This window comes from Ooceraea biroi, chromosome 3 (assembly GCF_003672135.1).
Source record: "Ooceraea biroi isolate clonal line C1 chromosome 3, Obir_v5.4, whole genome shotgun sequence".
Taxonomy (NCBI): domain Eukaryota; kingdom Metazoa; phylum Arthropoda; class Insecta; order Hymenoptera; family Formicidae; genus Ooceraea; species Ooceraea biroi.
The window spans coordinates 2,253,093-2,275,615 of NC_039508.1; the positions used below are offsets into that span (position 1 = coordinate 2,253,093).

The 22,523-nt window shown below is 47.5% G+C and overlaps 1 protein-coding gene across 1 annotated transcript in view; it reads right to left on the minus strand.

The window, feature by feature from the left end:
- The window catches only part of LOC105283208 (guanine nucleotide-binding protein G(s) subunit alpha), a 33,247-nt gene extending 12,687 nt beyond the window's left edge, over nucleotides 1-20,560 (minus strand). Inside the window, exons 1-5 of the mRNA XM_011345799.3 lie at nucleotides 20,310-20,560; nucleotides 18,314-18,386; nucleotides 15,659-15,713; nucleotides 14,713-14,832; nucleotides 7,038-7,135 (exon numbers count right to left, since the gene is read on the minus strand). Of these exons, the coding sequence (XP_011344101.1) occupies nucleotides 7,038-7,135; nucleotides 14,713-14,832; nucleotides 15,659-15,713; nucleotides 18,314-18,386; nucleotides 20,310-20,448 (485 nt within the window). The 5' untranslated portion in view covers nucleotides 20,449-20,560. The remainder of the gene's footprint in view (nucleotides 1-7,037; nucleotides 7,136-14,712; nucleotides 14,833-15,658; nucleotides 15,714-18,313; nucleotides 18,387-20,309) is intronic.
- Nucleotides 20,561-22,523: the final 1,963 nt, after the last annotated feature.

Sequence of the window (22,523 nt, forward strand, 5' to 3'; positions counted from 1 at the left end):
GTCAAAATAGCGTCTTAACATCTGTTTGTAGGAGTTTGAGTTTCAATGTAAGAGTTCTAGGTTCTATTTTCCTAAAAGTAGGTTCGTACAACTGCTAAAAGCATTAAAGTAGGCGCAAAATTTCGACTCGGGGTTATTCAGCGTCTATTTAGCTACTACTTTAACACTAAAATATGTCCGAAATTTCCTTTTTTGCCGCTAGAGCGTCAAAGCAGGTTACGATCAAGATTATAGCCGAATGTTGCAGGGTCAAAATAGCGTCTTAACATCTGTTTGTAGGGGTTTGAGTTTCACTGTAAGAGTTCTAGGTTCTATTTTCCTAAAAGTAGGTTCGTAAACTGCTAAAAGCATTAAAGTAGGCGCAAAATTTCGACTCGGGGTTATTCAGCGTCTATTTAGCTACTACTTTAACACTAAAATATGTCCGAAATTTCCTTTTTCGCCACTAGAGTGTCAAAGCAGGTTACGATCAAGATTATAGCCGAATGTTGCAGGGTCAAAATAGCGTCTTAACATCTGTTTGTAGGAGTTTGAGTTTCAATGTAAGAGTTCTAGGTTCTATTTTCCTAAAAGTAGGTTCGTACGACTGCTAAAAGCATTAAAGTAGGCGCAAAATTTCGACTCGGGGGGCTTCAGCCGATCTCTCTCTCTCCCTCTCCTCTTTATCTCTTCTCTCGTCACCAGGACAGCGGTGATAGAAATGTTGCTCCTCGGAAGAGTCGCAGGAATTAGTTGTAAGAATAAACGAGAAGAGTGTATCGCTGCGTATATAGCGCATAGGCGGAAAACGGAAGCTCTTGGATGCTGAAAAAGGGTGGAATATCGAGAGAAGCGCTCAAGAGGAAGCCCTTTCTCTCCCTCTGTTTTTGTTTCTCTTTTTTCTCGTCTTCTATCTCTCTCATTATTTCGCATCCCGATGCTCCCACATTCACCCCTTGTGTTCTTCCTTGGTCTGTCCATCCACATCGCAAAGAGAAAGAGAGAGAAAACGTTCTCTTTCTCACACACACACACGCGCGCGCGTACACATCCAGTTCTCCTCGCCTTTCTCATCGGCGCTCTCATTCACTCGCGCTCGCTCCTCTCTCTGTATGCGCCGGGAGCCCTCTCCTCCCTTCGATCTGCCCTCCCTTGCTGCACCGAGGGCGGAGGGAGCCTACCAAGAGGGAAAATCGATCCTCAGCGGTGTCCTACCCTAACCCCAACCCCTCGCGGCCTCGCCGGGTGTGCATACACGCCCCTCCGGCGCCCACTTTCCGATCCGGGTCATGGGTCACTGCCACCGCTCGCCCTGCGCTCTCGCCGTCAATCGTACGCGAGGGTTTAACGCCGGTGTGTGCGCGCTATTATCGCGAAACGCCAGGGAAAACACGTGCAAATATCCCCCTTTCGCGAGATAATCGAGGGTGTTGGCAAGTATCGAGGGACGCAGCGAGAGTAAGTGTTGATAGAGGGTACTGCAGCTGCAAGATTGTAACTCTTTGGGAGACCCGTTCGTGCCGCAGCATTTATAATCGCGATCGCAAACGGATCACGATCATTCGAGAATCTAATCGTGCTAATTGATGACTGATCTCGAGCGCCGCAGGCTGGACCCGAGGGTTCCATCATCGAGCCACATCATGAGACGCCAACGAATTCCCTGATCGTCCTCCTCGACTCGTTCGCTCGAGACAAGCAAAGCACAGAAATTTAACGCTCCGAGGTAAAAAAAAACAAGGACCCACGTGCGTGCTCTGCGTATACGTGTGCGTTGTCGGAACGTATATAGGCTCGCGAGAAGGTAGGTCATGGAATTGGCGCGCACCGACAGAAATGAGGCTATCGACCTCCGGAGAATTGAAAGAGGAAGGAGGTCGTGACCCACTGGCTGTGTGCCGCTGCAGAACGATTTTCTCGTTATCGTGGCCGTGTTTAACCCTCCGTGCCGAGACCTTGGACCAAGCGAACGTGACAGCGCTGTTTCTGACAGCCAGAACCGAGTGTAGGCCGTGTCGCGCAACGTGGATGAAAAATAATCACCGACTCTGCTACATATCAGCAGCGAGGCTGCTTCCCGAGGTTGAGCCTCGTTCGCCAACGTTTGTGCCACAAAGAGGCGCATACGAGCGATTCTGAGCGAAGCTCATTGTTAATCCTGACTAAACGCTCCTGAGTCAGAGAGATTTAAATAAAAAGCAGCGGGAGATAAAGCGGCGGTGAGGCAAACAAAAAAGCTGCGAGACGACGGGAGAAGAGAACTGGTCGCGGAACCGCTCTGGAGCGTCGAGTCGTGCACACGTCGCGGTAACAGAACCGTAACGGTTTGGCGTTAGCTGTGGACCTTTTACGTTTCTGCTGCGTTCATTTAATTATTTCCCGTCACAGCTCCGCGCTTGTCGAACTCTGCCGCCGCGAGAGAGAGAGGACACAGAATAGCGAAAACGAGATGGAATAAGAGAGAGAAAGCTTTACGGTGATCGACAAAATGCCACGTCGGATTTTTCATCCGATTTTTCCGGCTAAAAGTCAAATGCTCGCCGTTTCGTTCGCGAGGAAAATTAATTCGCGGTGACAAAGCTGGAGGAAAAACGACATCCGGATCGCACGCGATGATAATGCACGCGCATCCGAGCTGGATCCGAGCGAACACGTTCGGTGTCGACGATACGGTAAGGAATATATGAACGTCAAACGAGGAAGGTTCCGGTTAGCTGCGAACAACGAACCGCGTTGTTCAGCAGATATAATCGACGACGTGCACTCCTCGTGCGCATTAATGAAAGGTGTTAAGGGGGGAGCCTGCTTTAGAACGTTGAAAATAAGGTATAATTTTACGAATTGTTTTGGAGAAACTATACAGCGGATCATTATAAAACTTTTATGCATTTATTAGTACATGTTTAAAGATAAAAAAATTATTTTTTTATTTGAATATATCGCCTGTAGAGGTCGTCCTGGAGGCATTGTAAATTGGTGAGCATTCTCCTGCCTCCAAATTTCATCCAAACTGAAAAATTGAAATATTTTCTCGTTATTTATGAATTCCCATCGTCGATGAACCTTTAATATTCATAAAAACATTAAGTTAAACAATTATTTTTGCATGAAAAAGTTCAAAAACTTTGCCTAAAAATCGTACTTTTGTGTTCTAAGCTCCACCATTTTGGCACTTTTCAACTTTTTTCTTCTCTCTTTGGTTCATCGACGATGGGAATTCATAAATAACGAGAACATATTTCAATTTTTCAGTTTAGACGAAATTTGGAGGCAGGAGAATGCTCACCAATTTGCAACGCCGGCGACGCGGCTGCACTAAGATTTCTCCAGGACGACCTCTGCAAGCGATATATTCAAATCAAAAAATAATTTTTTTATCTTTAAACATGTACTAATAAATGCATAAAAGTTTTATAATGATCCGCTGTATAGTTTCTCCAAAAACAATTCGTAAAATATACCTTATTTTCAGCGTTCTAAAGCAGGCTCCCCCCTTAATCCGAGGAACGCCCAGACGGTCTCGTGACCGTTCGATGACGAGTGGAATTAGCTGACCGTTTACTTGTTTGCGAAATCAATCGTCTTGCCGATATGCATGTACGAGTACACGGTACCAGGGGGAGTGCTCTGGTATGCAGGACTCGCGGTTGGAAAGCGAACGGTGGTGTGTAACTGTAGAACTGCTGTCGACATGTAGACGCAGGTCCGAGCGGTACCATCAGTATGCAGCTTATGCATCAAACCGCGGGCGCCCGGCACGAATCTCCCATCGCGCCATTCGTACGGCAAGTGCACGCCTCTCCTCCGAATCGATAATGTTGCAAACGAAATTTCCGAGTGGCTCGACCGAAAGCCGAGGTATCCGGGAAACGAGCCGCGGGCTCTCTTAATTCGAAATACTTCGCGTTAAGGCATTCGCCCGGCGTTTCCGAGGTTTCATAGGAGGCAGGAGCAAAAGCTCAATCTCGACATTTTGTGGTCGCAAGAGGCGGATAAGCAGTCGGTCGATCGGCTCCACGATTCGTGCTCCGCTACGTCTTCTTCTTTTTACCTCTTCTTCTCCTCGACGGTTTTAAGGTCACTCAATCGCACGCGAGGGACCGCCGTTCTCTTCTGGCGTTACGAATTGAAAGCTTCGATGCCTCCGTGCAATTGCTCGCCCGAATTGCAAATATTTGACGAACCTGGCGGTTCCAATCGCCGCACCATCTAACATCACCGTAGCCTGCAGCGGCTCTCAACGTTATGAATACGTTAAATACCTCGGGTATTTCTTTCAGTCGTGTATGCTTTCAGCGCAAAACGGACTTCTCTCTTGTATTGTAAATTCAATTTTCGCCGCATGCATCACCTAAAATCTTACTTTTCGTAGAAAACTCAGAGCAGTTGCAACCAAGTACGAGATCTGTCGTAAACTCAAATCCAGAGGATCACGGTCACGATAGTTGGTAATCGCGAGTTTAAATTGTGGACAGGAAATACTCATCTATCGGTCTTTCGCTCTTTCTCGTCTTTCTCTGGACGCGATAAATCATTGGAGTCTTTAAACTAGCGGTGTCTGGCCGATCGTGAAGCCACGCGCGCCTTGGGCGATTTCATCATTTTGAGAGTGTTTATTTGACATCGGCTGAAACAGAGATCACATGGACACAATGACGAGAAGAGGCGGCCGTCTATCCAAATATTTGCGGACCTTGTATATAACAACATCAATAATCCACGCGATATAGACCGGTATCTAAATATAGCGGCGCTTCCTTTTTCGAGACGCGTCGAGGTGTGTTATCGCGTAATTGAAACGCGCCGTTTATTGCTATAAACGGGGCGGGACGAGATGTGGTTAAATAATGATGCCGACGACGACGACGATGACGATGCGAGCGGTGCACAGGGTATCCCGCTTCTTCTCCGTAATTACAGCGGCGCGTTAATTGCGCGCGACGTCGGCTCCTAATTTCGCGCGTTCGACATTAAAGAACATCCAACCCGGAAATGACTCCCGTGCTGAGCCAACAATCGATAATGGCACGTTGTTATGCACAGCAATCGTGTGCCGCGGACAAATATTTATTCTCCACACACTGACTCAGATTTGAGATATTTTCGAGGGAGTATATATTGTCGCGCCGTATTTAGTGCGCGCGTATAAAGCGGGTATACCTTTACCGTGTCATAAACGTTGCGTGTTTATGAAAGGAATTTTTTTCCTGGCGAACGGAACGCGCCGATCGTTCGAATTGAATCGAGTCATCTGGCAGAAAGGATGCTGCCTTACGATTTCGTATCTTTCCTCCAGAGGAAAAATTCGCGGAATTTTGCGCGAGTTGCAGACTTCGATATAATGAAAATTCCGTTTCTTCCATACATACGATACGATACGTTCTCGTGGATGAGAACGACGTGAGAGCGACGAGAGCCAGACACAGTCGCAGAAATGCTGCCGCACATGCGACCGCAAGATTATAACCATCGTGCTCGCCCTCCCTCTCTCTTTCTCGTCTACAAATATGCCGAGAGAGCGCTATATCTCCCCGCTGCCTAAAAATACGACACGCTATTTTTAACGGCAACGATTCCCGCTGTACGCGAGAGAGAAACAGAGAGATAGAGCGAGCGAGAGAGGGAGAACGGAAACCGCATCGCCGTGAGTCGCACCGGTGGGGAAAAAAAGAGAACGCAAGAAATCCGTGATAATGCGATTACGAGCGGCACGAAACACCGATGAAAGAGAGAGAAAGAGAGAGAATCTCCCACGAATATATGTATTTAGTCATATACCAAAGTTCAAGAAGAGAATTTTGCTCGACGGAAATACGTGCATTTGCTCTCGTGATATTTACAACATTACGCGTACTCTTAATTAAAAATATTAAACTACAAGAATTATAGCGCAATCGCTTCGCTCATTTCGGTTTTCTGCGAGCAACTGCGAGCGAGATTGTAGCTCCGACAATCCATTTCTTAAACTTCAGTACAAATGCATCAATGGCATTGAAATTATACCGATAAATCAGACAGGCGTATGTTTTTGCAGCAAGCACAATTCTGCGGTAAGCTATTCTCAAATGTGACAATGTCAAGTTCGACGAATTGACGGACGTGAGACGCGGCCACTGTTGGTGGAATAGCTAAACTTGTCGCTTACGCCAGGAAGAGAACTATGCCTTTTTCTCGATACGTAAATCGCCATGGATCCGGCACTATCACCCCGAGTGTACCGCATTAAAAATAGCGGGTTACTGCAATATCCGCGACATGTACGGCCGGCGTTCCGTTGCTCGTCCACCGGATGCGCGTTCGCAATCGTAATCTCATAGAATTACGCGGCGCATTCGCTTTATGTAACTGAATCAACGTTCACATCATCGAATTAGCGTACAAAAAAGCCCGAGGTTGGGTCGATTCGTCGGGAGGACCCCTGGATAAACGAGCGATCCCCATTAAGGCGATTACCTCGTTAAAGCATTGTCTCCATTGGTATTAAATCGGTGTCACAAGTCTATGAATATATACACGCGCATATTGTACACGTACACACACACGCGTACATGCGCGTGCAGATATATTATGAGATAAAGCGTATGAAATGCACTGTAAAAAGGATACAGCGAGCGACAACAGATTCGCGAGGCGCGCGCGATGGCGTTATCGACGCGTTATCTCACGGGTTTCTTATCACGATCTCGCGCGATATCATCCCCTCCGGCAGGTTACAATGAACTCCCCGCTATAAGCGCCCCGTACTACGTGGAAACATCCGGCGGTCTGGAACCAACGGATCACACGAAACTCGGTGGATCTCGCGAGAGTGCTTCGCATTATAAATCGTCGCGACTCGCTGCGAATGTTTATTTAATCGTCGCGCCACGCTATGCGAATGTAGGTGTATTCGTACGAGCTGGATGCGGCACGGCGCAGCATCAACATGGTCCATTGAGCCGGTCCGATGCCGAGCCGGTTGTGTGCTATTTTAAATTCCTCACACACGACTCCGAGCGAACGGACCGCCGCACACACCATGAACTCTCACAAATCTGTATTGAATTCGGTGGACTTACTATTTGGCGCAGTCAATGAGTTGATACTCGTTACTCCTCTCGAAGCTCTGCTGAACGCCCCGGTCCTTCCAGAGGTTCTCGACGAGCTCGTAGAATTCCTGAAAGCAGAGCGATCAGTTAAACGACTTGGTCTTGATATCGTGTCTTCGTGAAAAATTTCGCAAAGCTCTAATCTACCTTGTCAAATTGCACGTGATGTTTATACCGCTCCAAAAATTCTATAAAAGATAAATCGACCTAGCAATATCATAATTCTAGAAAAAATTTTCTTCACAAAGCAAATCATAAGCTTTCGATATTTTTTTTGCTATTTATCTCATGAAACAATGCTCTGTTTCGGAGAATTGTTATAGATGCTTCTCTCTCTCCCTTTATTTCTCTCCCCGGTGTTGCGAGAGTTTAGATCGCGTCGAGAGGATAAGAATCCGCCGTAAATCTAAAGTTTTGGAATTCCACGCGCCAGTATGCAACGAGTGAGCAATCGCGATTCCTATACAATGTAGATTCCGCCGGCGGACGGCGAACGGCGCGAATTTGCAATACCGCTTATTCGCGTATATTTATAGTACATTTATCGCCGTCTTTATTGCGCGCCAGGCCAGGCAGTAACGTTTGACGTTTAATTCGTCGTTTAACTCGCCGCTGAAAAACGTGCTCGTCGTGAAATCCGCGACACTGAAAAAACGAAACCACAGACGCGCGTCTTCGCACGAACGAACGGTCCTTTCCGCTTCGTTTGGATGGTGGAAAGATTGGTAGAAAAATGTGATAATCAGCAAAACTTTGTATCAGCATTTTTGATACTCATCATTATATCTTTGGGATTCTCGAACTCGATGGATTCTACTTTTTTTTCTTAAAACACTACTCAGAATTTTCGTGTACATTTTCTCTCTCTTTCTCCCCCTTTCTCTCTGCAACACTATGATGCATTTCATTTTAGCAAGATCTTGCGGAGACGCACTTGGAAGTAAATTAAAAACGCGATTTGAATGTTACGTAAATACACGACGAGCACACGGCGGCAACACACTTTGCGTTACCGGCGAAGGATGTCAGGCACATTAATAATTTAGATGTATTGTGTCGACAAACGTGGTTTTCTCATCCGAGCATGAGTGACTTTTGTAAGAGATTGACTGAGCAGGCAAGCTTGGACGAGAGAGCAGTGGATTGTCGAAAACTTGAAAAAATCACGAGATATTGAAAGGACCAAACAATTTCCATGTTAAAATTATCATGATGATATCTCGCGATGATATCTCAAATATTAAACAATAAATCCGAGCGTAAGGAACGAATATCTATTGTGGAAATTGTTGGAAATTGCGTGAACCAAGAGTTCATGGTTTTTCAGTTGTGCATAATGTAAATATTTTCGAGTTTAACGCTAAGAGAATAATGCAAGCACGGTGTAAATGCCACTTAAATTCCAGCGAGTCTAACAGACGCAGCAAAGCGTACATTGATGCCAGAGTTGGCCGAGATCGATAAATCAATTATTTATTATTTATAAACACTGCTTATTAATAGTAGTAGTATTTCGCAATTAACGATTCGTTGTGATCAATGACGCGCTCTTGTAAATGGCACAAATTAAAACTTGCCGAGTAATCGTGGTGCAAGCATGCCCGTCCGCGTGCATAAATCAACGTCGGAACAGCGCAAAGTATTATTAGTTATTTGAGCCTCGCACAGCTGCATCGCGCTCTATCGCGAGCAATGATATTCTCGGTAAAATGTACAAATGCGTGCGCGAATTGCGAAACGGAAGTTTAGTTTATTCGGCACAACTGCAGTATGCTCTCACATCGAGATGCAACACAGCGGAAGTTTTCGTTAAAATTAACTGTCAATTACTCGAAATTCTACATACTCCTATACCATCTTAATAAATATACAGGGTGGGGCAATAACTATTACCACCTTAAATATCTTCGAATTTATGAGGTCCAGAGGAAAATTTATGTAATCAAAATTATACGGTACGAAGGGGGCTAACATATGGCGATAATAATTTTTGTCCTGGTGGAGGCGCTTCGAAGATATCAAGGTCACCTTCATTTTTTTTAATAGGTTCGGTATGTTTTTTTCTATAATTTTATAGAGGAGCTTAAAACAAGTACGGAACTCATGACACAAAATTATTGAACAAGATTAAATGTAAATGAAAACGATAAAAAATACATTTTTATATTAAATGAAATTTACGTTTAAAAGATGTACGAAATGACGTTTTATTAGTATGTTTTGTCGGAATGTTTTGATTTTGACATTCCTCATAAATGAGGATCAACTTGTTCTTCAAACGGATACATCGATGAAAATAAATAGTGACGTAAACTTATTTCAATGAAAACAAAGACCCTTTGAAGGCCATCTTAATAAGTTCACAGGATAAAATAAACATGAAAAGTAGTATCGATAGATAAGTCAATCGTGCAAGATGTATTCATTTGAAGAACAAGTCGACATGACACCACTGGATTTCTTTTTATGGGGAACCCTAAAAGACATAGTCTACAAAGAAGAACCAACTACACCTCAAATCATGCGACAACGGATCATTGAAGCCTGTGCGTCAATAGCTCCCGACGTTATTAGAAGAGCAAGCCAATCAGTGATCAGAAGAATCCAGTGTTGTATTGATAGTAACGGCCATCACTTCGAACACCTTTTATAAACATTGATAATAAAATAAGAGATAAAACGTCACGTAATAAAATAACATAGTTGCATTAAAAAAAATGTATTTTTTATCGTTTTCATTTACATTTAATCTTGTTCAATAATTTTGTGTCATGAGTTCCGTACTTGTTTTAAGCTCCTCTATGAAATTATGGAAAAAAAAACATACCAAACCCATTAAAACAATGAAGGTAACCTTGATATCTTCGAAGCGCCTCCACCAGGACAAAAATTATTGTCGCCATATGTTAGCCCCCTTCGTACCGTATAATTTTGATTACATAAATTTTCCTCTGGACCTTATAAATTCGAAGATATTTAAGGTGGTAATAGTTATTGCCCCACCCTGTATATTTAAAAAAATTTTATATAATCCTCAGAGATGCTCGTTGGTATTACGTTAAACAATTCGTAATTGGAAATGGAGCGGAAAAGGTTTGCATCACAGAGATGACTGATCGCGAATTCAACTTTCCGCAGGTATTCCCGGATGAATGACTCGCGAACGACGAGGCACTTCTCCCGTGGATCTCTCATGAAAGCCCCAACAAACCGGCGTAATTGGGAAGCGCTGTAACCGCTCGCTCGCGTCCTTTCATCGCCCTAAGTGTCGCGACGAAGTTTAAGACGGAAGCCCATCCTGGGCGCGAAAGTTGTCCCAGGGCGCGAGCTGCAAATCGCGTGGGCGACCGGGATACTAGATCGGTGGGTGCCTGGCAATATAACAGCGCGCGACGGTTATATTAATAAATTCTCCTGTCGGTGCTATTTCCACGCTCGCACGATCGATGAACGGACGCATCGTCGATCCGGCCGGCGTCTCCGTCGGCGCGAAGGATCGCCGGAGGTGCGGTGCCTATTACCGCGATTATGCACGTACTAATAATTTCGTCCAAACGCATCGTCATCCTCTTCTCGCTCGCGCTAAGACCCTAAACGCGCCCACTGCGGAACAGTGAAACTCGGCTAAAAATACAGGGGACACGCGATGCTGCAGATTCGCGCGGGAATAAAAGCGGCTCTCGGGGAAATTGAATGTAAATCGTTTCACACACGCGAGAGAACACGGACATGAGTGGTTTTTATTAATTCTCCAACCGGGATTTATGTAATGTTAATATTTATTAATCGCACACTCGACGGAGTGTGGAGTTTTTATTGTATATTATACGTAACATGTGATTCTCTAAAATATGACGATAATGCAATTATATCGATTTATTTGTTCGCTTGCTTCTCTCTCTCTCTCTCTTTCTCTTTGGCAAAAATACGTAAGTGGATTGCTTAACATTTCAAATGTTGGCATCCTCGATTCCGTAATTCCTCTCGATTGCGTAAATGTTTTCGCATCATCGACCACTCGCCAGCTAATATACGTCGATCGTACCTATCTTTCGCGTGAAGAACCTGTCGTCTTCACCGGTGAGGTTTCGAGCCTGTACCAAAATTAGGCCTAGGATTCTCCTAAAATAAACTTCCGCATCCGTGAGCACCCTCTCCTCCACATCTCTCACATATGCGGAGTAGACGAATGACAGTGACAAATTAAACGCGAATCGTGGAAGGCGCCGACGAAACTCGCGAGCGGTACTCTGGATATTGCTTTGTCTCCCAATCGCGAAAATAGCACCGTTGATTTGCCAAGTGCAACATTTGCAACGGGCACACGGCGCTTATATTTATAATCGATACAATAAGCAGCTGGAACAGCCTTTCACGCGCGAGACATCGTTTGCGCTTTATGAGAGAGGCCCATTCAATCGAAATTCCCTCATCTTGATCTAATCTTCTCGAGTTTTCGGAAAAGCGGATTGTGGAGTGTCATGCGAAATGTTTCAACGTGATATTTTCGCAACGGTCGAAAATTTGAAGCCTGAAATAATCGTCGAATGCTGGATTCGCCGCGCGTTGCTTCGTGGACAGACGTAAAAGTCGCACACGATCAGCTGGAGGAAGCAAGGACCAACCGAAAGCGCAACGTCCGACCGTAAAGCTCGACGTTCAGCGCACAACGATTTAATTCAATTAATCCGAATGTATCATCCACGTGCGACAAATAATGGACCATCGCGCTCGTCGGTACGTCGTACACGTCGCGGCTCACGCTGAATGACGCAAAACGCGTGGATTATTTCGTCGCGACGATTTTATTTCGAGAGCCACGTCGTGGCTTCGGATCCGTTTCACATTTCCCGGCTTACGCGACGTCTGCCGAGCCAGATGCGGCCCCGGGATGGTCCTTTAAGCGTTTCAATTACTTCATCGAGACTCGAAGCCCTTCGCGCCTCTCTAATTACCCTCGCGCCTTGAGGGAATCATTATACGAGCCGCTCGGCTTTTTATTAATCTAATTTGCGACACGCGAATCTTTATCCGCGAAACCCTCGCTCGGAGGGCTCCAGGGCCAACTGGAGTCACGTGCCAAGTACGAAAGGAACCAGTTCCCGCGGGACATTATAAAAAAGTTTATGTCAATTGTAGTAACATCTGCTCTCTGAACCACAAGGCCACGAAGTCCTCATTTCTTGGAGGATCACTTGATACGATATGGATCAGAATCCTTCTCACTAGTGTTCGCAGAATCGTCGACAGTGACATCCTTTAGACGGGATTCGCCGTCGATCGATGTAAATTCCCGTTACGTATGAGCGTAATGATCGCGTGAATTGCGAGCACGACACAATCGAGAGGAATCGTGTGTACATACATACGTATATAGATGCGTATGTGAGAAATGGCGCAGCGCGTCGTAGTACAGAACGCTATATAGCGCACCGACATGTGCGGTGGCTGTGTAAACATTGTAAACACTGATCGTGCCACGCAGTGGTTCTCAGGGAGGCGCGGCGCGTGTGGCGTTACGTTAATCCGCAGATGTGCGTGCGCCAGTTAAGCGCGACGTAAAGAAATGCCGTCTCGGTGATCGTTAAGCAAATCTCTCCGCTGTCGTGCCGCGCGTATCGCCGCGCGTTACACTCTGCTGTACTGCATATGTCTTCAAACGACACCGGGCAATCAGGAGAAACTGGTTGAAAGTGCGTTGCGGGACGGAATGTAATGCACAGTGTGCGACATAAAATAATCTATACAGTACGGAAGAAAATATTGGGTCGTCCGGAAAGTTCGTGCCGATTTTTAATAGATAGCGTTGGAACATGTCTGAATATATCAATGTTATTGAAAACATACGAGTTATATACATATGCTTAAAGGTGACATTTCAACGCATCTTTAGGAAAAAAGTTGTTTCAGATAAATTGATTCGTGTCAGTTTTGTACTCTTTTGAAGATGGAAGAAAACAAAGAACATTTTAGACACTTGATGCTTTTCTATTACCGGAAAGGCAAAAATGCCTCACAAGCAACAAATTCGATATGTTCTGTTTACGGAGAAGGCGCTTTAGCTGAAAGAACCGTACGTAAGTGGTTCGCTAAGTTTAGAGCTGGTGATTTTAACTTTAAAGACCAAGAACGCTCGGGCAGACCCTCTACTACTGATGATGACCAAATCAAGACACTGATCGAGAATAACCCGCGCTACACGACACGTGAATTAGCAGAGATACTGAAAATATCGAAAACCACTGTCCACGATCATGTAGTGAAGCTTGGTTACGTAAGTCGCTATGATGTATGGGTTCCGCATAATTTGGCCGAAAAAATTTAATGGATCGCATTTCCATCTGCGACTCGCTGTACAAGCGCAACGAAAACGTACCATTTTTGAAGCAATTAGTGACGGGTGACGAAAAATGGATCATTTACAACAATGTAGAACGAAAAAGATCCTGGGGTAAGCGAAATGAACCAGCATTAACCACTCCGAAAGCCGGCCTTCGTCCAAAAAAAGTCATGCTCTGTGTCTGGTGGGATTGGAAAGAAATCCTATATTATGACCCCCTACCACACAACCAAACGATAAATGCAGAGAAGTACTGCTCGCGACTGGACGAATTAGACAGCGATTCAGGAAAAACGTCCAGAATTAGCCAATAGGAAGGGCGTCGTGTTCCATCAGGACAATGCCAGACCTCATGTTTCTTTGACTACCCGACAAAAATTGTTGGAGTTTGGCTGGGATGTGCCACCTCACCCACCGTATTCACCAGACATTGCACCTTCAGACTTTCACTTATTTAGGTCTTTACAAAATTCTCTTAGCGGCAAGAACTTCAACTCTTTGATCGACATAAAAAACCACCTTGAGGAGTTTTTCGCCGAGAAACCTAAGAAGTTCTGGGAGAATGGAATCTTCCAGTTGCGTGAAAGATGGACAAAGGTTGTGAAACAAAACGGTGCATACATAAGTCAATAAATATTTATCGACATAAAAAAATGTTGCCTTTGAATTTTCCTTCAAAATCGGCACGAACTTTCCGGACGACCCAATAGTAGAAGAATATTATTATAATATGTTTACAGGAGATGCGTGCACGGGAACGCGCTTCTGCAATTGAGAAGTAAATACGCACGAATGGCAGATAATATCGACCATTTAAAGCGATCGTAAAATATACGTTGTAAAATGCAATTGCAGTTGCACGAGTGCGGGCACAACCGCGGCTTTACGATCAAAATTGTCATAACGTGAGAGGGATGAGCGAACGAAACGAGTGCAGATCGCTGCACAGTGTAAACGTTTCGACGCTGAATATTGCATGGGCGATTTCTTCTAACTTGCGAGGGAAAAACGCGCGCGTATCCGGTCGGTTCATCTTCTCGAAAGGAAACTGTTGTGCGCCGAGTTGCACACGCTACTATTTCAGCCAGATGCAAGAAACGACAGACTCGTGGGTACAGTCGCGCTCGAAGCGGGAAGATCAGCTTGTGGACTCTTTCTTATGGCACCTCCATGACGCGAGGAAGGTCGATGAGTATAGCACGCTCGCACGTACGCACGCACGCGGAGGTGAGATCCGCTTGATTTCGCAGCGAGAACATACAGCGGCCAGCACGACGCAAATAAGCGGGAAGACTCGTGACTCACCGGAGGATAATCGAAGTCTGGGGAAGACGAGACTTCCAGGACATAGTCCACTCGGCTCTGGTTCGACGGATCCTCCAGCGTAACGGGCGGCGTTAACGTGTTCATCGCACTGGTTATCGTCTGCAAAAGAGGCGGCGATTAGTTGATTAATCAATCACACAGGCAGGCATGTTCAGCGATATTTTGAGGTTCCCTCAAAAATTGTTCTAGTGAATTTAAATGTATAATTGCGCAGCGCTCATCTCGTGTAACACGAGTAATTATCGATTAACGTCACGTTCTGGATGAGAAACGAGATAACAGACCAGCGCGACTCCTTGCACTTTACGACGCTCTTTATTAATAGACAAGAGTTTTCAACATGGATATAAAAATGTATGTTCTTTACAAATATATATCCGATACTCCCGTCGAGACCGCCTCTATTTTCTTATCGTAGCTCTCGGCTCGTCATGGCGTTCGTCGCTATCACGTTGTCGGTCGCTTCGCAGAAATTTCATGTGCAAGAAATCATCGGACGTAGCGTCATTTGCATTAACGCGACGCGCGGAAGTGATTGCGTTTCGCACGAAGCTTACGTATAATCTCGCGCGCGCAGTTACATGCAGATTCGGATGACAAATCGGTGACAATGCTCTTCCAGCTAGAGATTCCATATCGCGAATTTACGCATCGCGTAACGGTAACGCGCCGAGTTATTTCGGGCGCGACGATTTATGCGTCCGATGTAGACGAGTAGTTTAGTAGCAAACGCGGAATCATTGACGCAACATTGACGACGATTTCACCATCGGACTACCGCCATCGAATCGTCACCGAGCTGAGAAAAACAAGAAATGATTTAACATCTCCGACTTGCTTTTTCTCACGTTAACATTATTTCTGATATAATGGACGTTAAATTCTCTCAGAGGAATAAATATACCTAACATTAATATACGCTTACCAAAATGGCATCCCTAATATTCTTCTTGATGTCCTCGATCTTCTGCCGTTTCTCCCTGCAACACAGGAAGAAGCATTAGACATCGCTGGAAACTTGGCGCCAATTCATTGCCGATCGTGTAATTAAATGTGACTAGCGATACTACGACTAACAATGAATTCTGCAGACACACCAGAAGTGTCTGTAAGTGCTCGAGCGATCGACCGGCGATAATAATTGAGTCACGTGCTGGATGAAACGACGTATGTTCGCCTGCCGGTATTTTCAGAATAATTCGATAATTTTAGCACGAACAACCACGAACAGCCGCTTAGAAGAACAACTGGAATTCTCACGGCCGATCAATAATCCGTATTTCTGGATCGCTCTGCTCTCGGAGATTTCGCAGATAAATCTTTTTGCTCGAGATAGAAGTCGAGAGAGAGAGAGAGAGAGATTAAGAACTGTCGCGCGTCGTCAGTTCGTACGTGATCCACGCCGGCACATTTCGAGATATATGAACTGCTGAACTTTTAGAAATTCATGAATGAACGTAACGGTTGAAGAGGAAGGATTTGACGAAAGTAACAAAAATAAAAATCGTGCAAATTAGCAATTTAGAAGAACGGAATGAATAATCGAACACGTGCAAGAAGATTCAGGCGTCTCGTTGACGAAACGAAAAACGAATTAAATATTGAAGATACCGCATAAACGGACGTCAAGAAAAGCGAGGCTGCCGTGGATAAACGTGGCGCGTGGAAAATGGGATCGGAAAATAGGAAGCAGCGACTTCATCTCAGCCACATGTTGATATCGCTGCATATAACACGGCAGAGCAAACCGGTTACGGGATGAATCACTGCACGCGGTCTACGCTGGAAAACCAATCGTGCTAATTACATATCACTCCACGCGTCGCGATTCGACCTCTTGGAGGCCACTCTCGAGGCTCAAGGATTTAAATTGCTAAGGGGGGGGGGGAGGACATTGAGAAAGAACACTGAGCGCTCTGAATACGGCGACTTTACGCCACGTTTCGTGGCGGCCTCGACTGACTCGACTTCGCGGAAGAAACGGCCGCAACTGAAGAACCGAAGAAACAAATTAAATTGAGAACATGCTCGCAGAACAATTTGACGTCCCGCGTGGCGTGGTGGCGTCCGTCGCGTGTTTCGTATTAGGGGTGTGATTTAGTTTTGAGGGTTTTTTTTGCTCACAAACGCATGTATTTAAATATGATAATGAATGAATACCTTAATCAAAATATTTTCCTTCGTTTTCTATCACTTTTTCCCATCTTTCTGGCAAGAGATGGATTCCACCACGATAAAATCACTCTTCTTTTCAGTTGATCCGTTCGTCGACGAATTTTCGCACTTCTTCGAAATTATGAAAGTGTGTATCCTCTAAAGCGTGTTGCATCCACCGGAACAAATAATAATCGCATGGAGCAATGTCCGGAGAAGACTTGCCATTCAAGCTCTAATAGTGTTTGTTTCACCGATAACGCAACGTCAGGTCGAGCGTTGTCACGAAGAAGAATCACTTTCCGTCCTTTACTCGCAATTGGTGGTCGGTTTTGGTCCAATGCTTGCTTCAACTTGTACAATTGGTGTCGATAACGATCAGCCGTGACAGTCTCATGCGGATTTAACAGCTCATAGTATCCCACCAAATACAGAGCATTACTTTTCAACCGTGAATATTGCGTCTCGGAGTGGATGTTGATGGTTCGCCTGGATCCACCCATGATTTTCTGCGTTTCGGATTATCAAAATAGATCCACTTTTCATCCCCAGTAACAATCCGAGACAAAAGACTCTTCTTTTTTTGCCTGGCGATCAACGAAATGCAAATGTTCAAATGGCACTTTCCGATAATTCATGTCGAACCCATTTCCCTTCTTTCTGAATTTTTCCCATTTCATGTAAATGTTTCGTAACTGTTGTACGATCAACATTTAATGCTCTGGCAAGTTCTGAAGTGGATTCTGTTGGATTTTCGTGCAATAATGCTTGCAAATCTGCATTTTCAAGCTTTCTTGGCTGTCCCGAGCGTTCTTTGTCCTTCACATCAGTATGACCACTTTTAAAGCGTCTAAACCAGTATTCGCACGTCTTAATTGATGGTGATTCTGCGTCACCATAAGTTTCCACAAGAATTCTATAACCGTGAGCCGCAGTTTTCTTTTGATTAAAAACCAAAAGCAACGCATGTCGAAAATGCTGTTTCGGAAGTTGCATTTTTACGATAATATAAACACGATTGCTATAATGCTACTAAATGTGATGGATAATGTCAAGACTGTAAGAAAGAACAGTTATCGGAAGCAGCTATTGGAACAAACTGACACTACAGCCATCTGTTGCAAAACCCTCAAAACTAAATCACACTCCTAATACATGACCTGTGTGTGTGTGCGTGAGTACGATTGCATTCCGCTGACGTTTAATTGTAATGCGAGCCTCGCGATGAAAAGCCGGAGAAACAAAGGAGCGATTACGGCCTTTAATAGGTTAACGACACATCGTCGGATTGGAACGGATGGAACCAAGCAAGCAAGCAACCAATCAATCGTCCGTCCGTTCGTTCGAACGACCGAACGAACGAACGACCGACCGATCGGCGAGCGGGCGCGCACACGCGTCGGCCGCTTTTAAAAATAAAACTTACGCTTCGCTGAAACCATTGACGTGCAGTATCCTCATCTGTTTGACGATCGTGCTCTTGCCGGACTCTCCCGCTCCTGAAAACAGGGCAAAAATCGCCGGCGTTAATCTACCTCGAGTCGCTTTGCCATCGCAGCCGGGCATTTGCCAGCGCGCGCCGGCGTCCCGCTGGATCTCTCGCGTGATTTATCGGTCGCGCGACGACATTTCGCCGTCCGCCAAAAAACGACGGTTGCCTGCGCGAAATCAAGAGATTCCGGCGCGCCGGGGTACAGCTATCGATCGTCCGCGATAACGCGACGCGCGGATCCGAAACGCGCGGCTTTCGCCATTTTCGAATCGCGCGTCGCGTGAATGCGGCCGCTAAGGCTCGAGGTAAGATCGTTCCGAGCAACGCACCGGATTGGTCGCGATACGCGCGAAGTTTGCTCCGGTATCGACCACGTACGATGCAGCGACGATAGATCGTCGCGCGGTTCAGATTTTTGCACTTTTTTGAAAAAGTTAAACATTTCTTAAATTCCCTAGCTTCGCTGTTCGGCGGTTCATTCATACGTGAGATTTCTTTTCGGAACTCCCATGGCCGAAGTTGCGCGCGTGACGACGCCTGTCTCCGGAGATGAATCGGCGGCGTATCTCGCGCGCGAAGGAAACAATGGGTCTGTTCTTTTTAGCTGCACTGCTGAACTGGTGCAATAAGTTAGAGTGAGAAAAAATATGCTTGTCTCACTTTAACGTATTGCACTAGTTCAGCAGTGCAGCTAAAAAGAACAGACCTAATACGACAGCTGTTGCTCCGTTCGTCGCTTTGCGCGTCGCGAGGGGGGCGACTTTTGTCGTCGAATTGGAACGACGCCCTACGTAAAATGCCGGATAATAGGAAGGCGATGGGACGAGGCAGCGGGTTAAGCATCGCGCTAAGCAGGTACACCGTGTCAACCTCGCGCACGCGTGTATCGGTATGGAAAAAGGGACGAGTAAAATGAGGAGTAAAGGAGGAAACAGAAACGAGAAAATTTACGATGACCCCGAGAGAGAGAGAATGGTTCTTTCTTAAATATGGAAAACAATCCTCGTAGAATTTAACGTTATAAAGAAAAATATTCTAATAATTCTTGCGGCATTATAATTCCAAAAGTCAGCAAAAACTATACAGAAAAGAACGAAAAAGGGATAGACACGTTTCTTAAAGATTGGTTCATTAAAATGCCCTTACGTGCAAAAATAATTTGCTTTGATCTGATGTAAGCAGAAATATAGAATTTTCCAGAGCTACCTCGGCGAGGAAAGAGAAGGGAAAAGACGGGAAAAGACGGGAAAAGACACGGATACCGAGAGCAATGAAAGGGGCACAAACACGAGGTGGTTGTTGGGTATTCGTGGATGCCCGCTCGTACGATAATCGATAAAATTGAATTACGCGCCGTTGAACATCACGATAGCAGCCGGCCCTCGGCTTCGGGAACTCTCTTTGTCCGAAACCGGCAACTATCGGCACGCTCGTCGGGGTCTCTCACGTTTAACGCGCCTCAGTTCACGAATACGACCGCCGCGTGCAAAACGGGAAAACATTCGATAATTATTCTAGGCTCTAAATTCCCCCTCCCCCCAATTTAACCACAAAATTAACACGTAAAACCGCATCGCAAGATAAAGGATCTAACGCAAAGAGTGCGGACAGTATATCGATCATGTCCGTTTCCGTAAGCGATTTCTAAGCACGCGCTTAGTTTAACCATCGGTCGCGTTAAATTACAAGACAGGGATTCGATCGGATCAACCAAGCGTGCGGTGCACGTTGGCGAGGATATTCGTTCAATGTCGAGAAGCAACACTCTGAGCTTCGTGCAATAAATTCATTGCCGGAATTCATGTTTGGAGTCGGCATTTTCTACGTCGCGTTAGAGCGGAAGTATGTTCGAAAGACTTTCGCGCTCTACCACTTTACCAGCAGGTTGGTAAAAAAAAGGTTGGAGAAAAAAAAGGATGCGGTGACTCACCGAGAAGGAGTAACCTGTGGGTGGCCCGGTAGACCTGCTTGTCCTTCTGCAGCTGCCTGGTGATGGCGTCGGATCGCCTCTTCTGGTTTTTGCTGTCATCCTGGCTGGCCTTGCTGCTCTGGCTGCCGAAACACCCCATGACACACCACGGAAACGAGACGCGCGGCTCGCCCTCTCCGTTTTTCCCTTCCACGTCCAACGGTCCGGGCCCGTTACCTTCACGAGTCGTGATGGTGGTAGTAGTGGTGGTGGTGGTGGTGGTGGTGGCGGCGGTGGTGGTGGTACTAATAGCGGCGGCGTTGAGGGAGGGCGATCGAGATCGGGATCGAGACGGACGACGACGACTCGCGACGATCGAGTTAGTAGTCGCGCGGAGGGCGACCGTGCGATCGGCGCCGGCGGCCGCGTCGTCGTCGTCGCTGTTCACTACACCCTCGCCACCACTGCCGCCGCTGCCGCCGCCGCCGCTGCGAGACCGCCGCCGTTCAAAGAGCGCTGCGAATCCCGCCGCGGTAGTTCGCGCGCTACGCCCGTCGTCCCCGCCCCCGTTCCGCGAGTCTCGCCGTCCGCCGTCCTCCGGTTCCGCCGTTCCGTTCGTTTCGAGTTCGCTCTAACGGGCGCCCCGTTCGCACGCGCGCGCGCGCGCGCACGTTACGTCCCCCGCTCGCCCCCGCGGCCGCCGATTGACGTCCCTCTGTCTCTCTCTGCTATGCCGCGGCCGGCGATCGCTTTTCCTCGTTCCTGCCGAACGGAGCCCGTCTCGTTCTCCTTCTCTTCCTCTCTCTCGCGTGCCGTTTTTCCCCTTCGGTTTATTCTTCGGTGTCAACAACGGTGACAACGGCAGCAGCAACGACGACGACGACGACGACGACGACGACTTGACACTAGTGCAGCTAACTTCTCGCGTGTACGCTCGATCGCATGCGTGTAGCCCTGGATTGCACGCGACACTCACGCGGCACTTACTTCGGGCCGCACACCGCAGTTGCTCGTATCACTAGTGGTCTTCACTACCCGCGAAATCATAACCACCACGCACCATAAGCTCGACACCCTGCTCGCCCGGCGACTGAGAGTCTCGTGTCGCGCTCCTCCCTCTCTCTCTTTGCCGTCGTGTGCGTGTATCTCCACCTCTGTCGCTCGTCGCGACGCTGTACGTCGGCAGTAGGGTGTCAATGACGGCGACGATGATGACGATGCCAGTGACGATTACAACGGCGCGCGCGCGCGCCGCGTTCGACGTCGATGGCGATCGGTCTCTCGACTCGGAGAGGATGCGCCCGACAGCGCGGCAACGCGGTAGCGCGCGCGACACCTGCTACGACCCGACGACAATGCCGACGGCAGGACGAGAGCGGGACGACTGTAACGGCGGCGACGACGGCGACGAACCGCTCGAGTTATTTCGCGACAGTCGCACGGCGACGGCGCGCGCACTGCGCCGACGAAGCAGCGACGGCTCGAATCCGTGTTCCGTTCGCGCGGCGGCGGCAAACCGAGCGGACACCGGCCACGCGAGGAGGCTGCTTCCGCAACCGCGAGGGGAGCGTTACGCACGGCACACACTCGCGGGCGACGTACGCACGCACGCACGCACGCACGTAGGAACGGCGCGACAGCCCGCGCAACGATACGACGAGGCGCGATACTCCGCCGCGCTCTCTGAAGTTGGTCGCGCACGGCGGCACGTCTCGCGTTCTGCCCCCTCCCCCTCTCTCTCTCGCGGCGATGCGGCCGGCGGCGCGAGAGACAGCGAGATAGGGGAAGAGCGAGCGAGCGAGACGGGGAGGCAGGTAGGACTCGCGGCGCGTGTCGCAAGTTACGCGACGGCGGGGATTGCCGCTCGTGACCTCGCTTCGCCTCCTCGCCTTCGCCTCCTCAATCGGGATCGGGGATTCCCTTACTCCGCCGATACGACGGCACGATGCCGGCAGCGGCAGCGACGACGACGACGGCGGCGGCGGCGACGACGACGACGGCGGCGACGACCACCGGGCGTTAAAATAGATCGGCTCTGCCGTCCGCGCGCACCACTGGCGCACTCGCCCGCGAGCTCCCGAATCGCGCGGGGTCGCGGACCGCCAGGCGATAAACCGACGAGGGAGCGACGATCGACGCGCCCCGGCGTCGGAGAAGGAGACGTATCGCTCCTCCCGTCGCTACTCCACCTGCTCCTCCGATTTGCACCGCTCCGTCCCAGGAGCAGGCTCCGGC